Source organism: Calypte anna, unplaced genomic scaffold (genome assembly GCF_003957555.1).
Source record: "Calypte anna isolate BGI_N300 unplaced genomic scaffold, bCalAnn1_v1.p scaffold_183_arrow_ctg1, whole genome shotgun sequence".
In the NCBI taxonomy this organism is placed as follows: domain Eukaryota; kingdom Metazoa; phylum Chordata; class Aves; order Apodiformes; family Trochilidae; genus Calypte; species Calypte anna.
The window spans coordinates 78,524-82,623 of NW_022045469.1; the positions used below are offsets into that span (position 1 = coordinate 78,524).

General features: G+C 45.7%; 1 protein-coding gene across 1 annotated transcript in view; it reads left to right on the plus strand.

Annotated features, from left to right (window-relative positions):
- The first annotated feature begins 555 nt into the window (after positions 1–555).
- Positions 556–4,100, plus strand: part of LOC115600264 — a 12,027-nt gene continuing 8,482 nt past the window's right edge. Inside the window, exon 1 of the mRNA XM_030468600.1 lies at positions 556–1,518. Coding sequence (XP_030324460.1) covers positions 556–1,518 — 963 coding nt within the window. The remainder of the gene's footprint in view (positions 1,519–4,100) is intronic.

Sequence of the window (4,100 nt, forward strand, 5' to 3'; positions counted from 1 at the left end):
GTTGCAGAGCTCCTGGCTGGGGCAGCTCCAGGCAGCAGATCTTTCCATGGCAAGGAGGTGTCCATCTTCCTTCTGCCCTCTAGAGCTCTGGGCAATGTCCTCTTTGAGGCTGGGCAGGAGCTGACCCTCCCTTCATCAGACCAGCTCCCTCTTCTCTGCACACAGCCACAGGCAATCCTCTTGCCTTGCTCTGTTCTCCCTGAGTGCAGCAGAAGTGCTGAGGGTTTGAGACATCCAGAAACATTCCCTGGGAGAGATGGGGGAAGATGAAAAAAACCATACCTGCCTGAAACGGCTTTCTGCATCCTGGTTCATCAGCACTGAGAATACAGATGCTGACAATCCCTTTTATTTAGCACTGCTTTCAGATGTACATTTCAGCACTAATAGTTGATCCTAAGAGATCCAAGCAGAGACCTGAAGGAAGGTCTCACAAAAAAGTGTGTGTGTCTATACCAGGAAAAGATGATAGGGAAATTGTCTTTGATTTTCTTGACAGGCTTTCCCTAACTTAATTTTTTTATTGTATCAGTGGTCCTTGGTGACAAGCAGCAGATGTCCAACAGCAGTTCCATCAGGCAGTTCCTCCTCCTGGCATTTGCAGACAGGCGGGAGCTGCAGCTCTTGCACTTCTGGCTCTGCCTGGGCATCTACCTGGCTGCCCTCCTGGGCAACGGCCTCATCATCACCACCATTGCCTGTGACCACCACCTCCACACCCCCATGTACTTCTTCCTCCTCAACCTCTCCCTCCTCGACCTGGGATCCATCTCCACCACTCTGCCCAAAGCCATGGCCAATTCCCTCTGGGACAACACGGACATCTCCTACAAGGGATGGTCTGCACAGCTCTTCTTCTTTGCCTTTTTCATTGAAGCCGAATTCTCTTTCCTGACCCTTATGTCCTATGACCGCTACGTGGCCATCTGCAAACCCCTGCACTACGGGACCCTGCTGGGCAGCAGAGCTTGTGTCCACATGGCAGCAGCTGCCTGGGGCTCTGGGTTTCTCACTGCTCTGCTGCTCACAGCCAATACATTTTCCCTGCCCCTCTGCCAGGGCAATGCCCTGGATCAGTTCTTCTGTGAAATCCCCCAGATCCTCAAGCTCTCCTGCTCACACTCCTACCTCAGGGAACTTGGCCTTATTGTAGTCAGTGCCTGTTTATCATTTGGCTGTTTTGTTTTTATTGTGGTGTCCTATATGGAGATCTTCAGAGCTGTGCTGAGGATCCCTTCTAAGCAGGGAAGGCACAAAGCCTTTTCCACGTGCCTCCCTCACCTGGCCGTGATCTCCCTGTTCATCAGCACTGGCGTCTTTGCCCACCTGAAGCCCCCCTCCATCTCCTCCCTATCTCTGGACCTGGTGGTGTCATTTCTATACTCAGTGGTTCCTCCAGCAGTGAACCCCCTCATCTACAGCATGAGGAACCAGGAGTTCATGGGTTCTCTGAGGAAATGTTTAGGTTTTTTCAGTAGACATAGGCTTCCTCATGTCTCTTCAATTGACTCGCATCCTGTGAGATGCGTTTCAGAAAAATCTTCAACTGTGATTTAATTTCGTTAAAGTAATATTGTTATTCATCATTCCTGCTTTAATTTGTGACCAAAAAACCATGTTTAAATAGAGATCCTCCACTGGATTTAAGGAAAAAAATCTACTTGCAATAATTATTGTCTGCTATCCCTTTTCATTGTTTCAGGAATGAATGGGAAGTGAAAGCCCCTCCCTGGCTGCAGCAGCCCTGGGAAGGCTGCTCTGTGCCTGGAGCAGTCAGAGCTCTTGAGGAGCACAAGGGCCAGGGCTGTTGTGCTGGGCTGGGCAGAGGGGATGGCCCTGAGCAGCTGCAGAGCTCTGCGGATCTCCTGCAGAGGAGAGCAGGGGACACAGGGTGCCTCCTGCTCCTTGTGCCATGCATGGTCACCCATCTGGGGCTCTGAGCTCTCTCTGCCCCCCAGGAGCTCCTGTGCCCTTCAGAGGGGCTGGGGCTGTGCTGGGACTGCCCAGAGCAGACTGGGCTGGGCACTGGTGTGGGGCCAGCAGCCACTGGGCTGTGCTGGGAGAGAGGGGAGGGGAGGTGGGAGAGCCTGGAGGGAGCTGTTCTGGGCTGGCAAGTGAAACCCTGGCAGAGACAGCAATGGGTTTGTAACTGGCCCTGCATGGCCATGGAGGGGGACACTGCCAGCAGGGACTATGATGCACAGCCTGGGCTGCTGAAGAGAGCCCAGAGATGGAGGTGCAGGGCAGAGGAATCTGCTCTGTGCACTTGGTGGCACGGAGAGAGCAAGAAGGTGACCCAGGGCCTTGGTCACCCCACAGCCATTGTCCATCTCTCCCAACCCTGTCTGCTCCTTCCAGGTTTAAGGATGAGTCTTTCTGTACCCATCCCAGCAAAACCCAAGATTGTACCATGGGGATGTTTCCACAAAGGTGGTATGGGCAATCCTTTTGCAGTGATCATGAGAAAGTCTGGTCTCTCACATTCCTTCACACCCAAACAGTTCTATGACTTTATAACGAACTTGAGACCCTGCCCTCTTGTCTTGCTGAGAGTTTCCTGAGAAAAGAGACAAAACCTCCCCTGTCTACAACCTCCTTTCAGGGAGTTGTAATGAGTGATGAGCTCTCCCCTGAGCCTCCTCTTCTCCAGGCTGAACACCCCCAGGTCCCTCAGCCTCTCCTCATAGGATCTGTGCTTGAGTCCCTTCACCAGCCCAGTTGCCTCCTTTGGACCTGCTCCGGCACCTCAATCTCCTTCCTGAACCGAGGGGCCCAGAACTGGACACAGGACTCAAGCTGTGGCCTCACCAGAGCTGAGCACAGGGGCAGAATCCCTTCCCTGGACCTGCTGGCCACACTGTTCCTGATCCAGCCCAGGATGCCATTGGCCTTCTTGGCCAACTGGGCACACTGCTGGCTCCTCTTCAGCTCCCTGGCAATCCAGACTCCCAGGTCCCTCTCTGTCTGGCTGCTCTCCAACCACTCTGTGCCCAGCCTGGAGCTTCCCATGGGGTTGTTGTGGCCAAAGTGCAGGACCCGGCACTTGGAATGTTGAACCTCATCCCGTTGGGATCAGCCCAACTCTCCAGTCTGTCCAGGTCCCTCTGCACCATGTTGATCTCATGTCAATCCCATGATGTGATTGGCCTTATCATCTATAGAAACCCCATGTAAATCACGTGTTAATTCCATGTTAATCACATGTTCACATGTAAGCCCCATGTTGACCCCGTGTCCATCCCATGTCAACAAAACCCCATGATTGGCCTTAACCCCCCTGTTAATCACGTGTTAATTACATATTAATCCCTTGTAGATCCCATGTTGACCCCGTGTTGTTCCCATTTGGCCCTCTCCCCTCCCCCAGTGACGCTTGGGACCAAATCAGTCCCCCTCCTTTAATTCCCTAATTAAATCAAGAGAAATAAAAGGGAAAATTGAATTGAAATATTAAATAATTAAATAGAATCGTAAAATAAAAGAATAAAGAAAATAATACATAAATAATTAAATAAATAATAAATAATGAAAAATATATAATAAAAATGAAAATAATACAAAATATATAAAATAAGGAAAATTAAATAATATTAAATAATAATAAAATTATTTCACATTAATAGAACTAATAAATAAAATAATAAACAAATAAATGATAATATTTAATTAAAAATAAATTATAAAATAAGAACTATGTAAATAATATTAACAGATATAAAAAATATAGGAATAAATAATAATAAGTAATTCAAATAACAATAAACATCAATATGGAATAATACATGTAATATATAATAAAAATATAATGAATAGATAAATAATAATAAATTAATAATTATAAATAATAATACATAACAAATACTAACATATGATAATATATAAATAAAAATAAGTTAAAAAGTACTTAAAATTCAATACTAATAAAATAATAATTACTATTATATAATAATAAACACCTATTATATAAATATATTAATATTATGGAATATATTATATTATATATATTGTATGTGATATTATACATAATATTACATAATTTATATATAATAATATATATTATAATTAATATAAATATAAGTAATAATAGGTATTAAAAATCT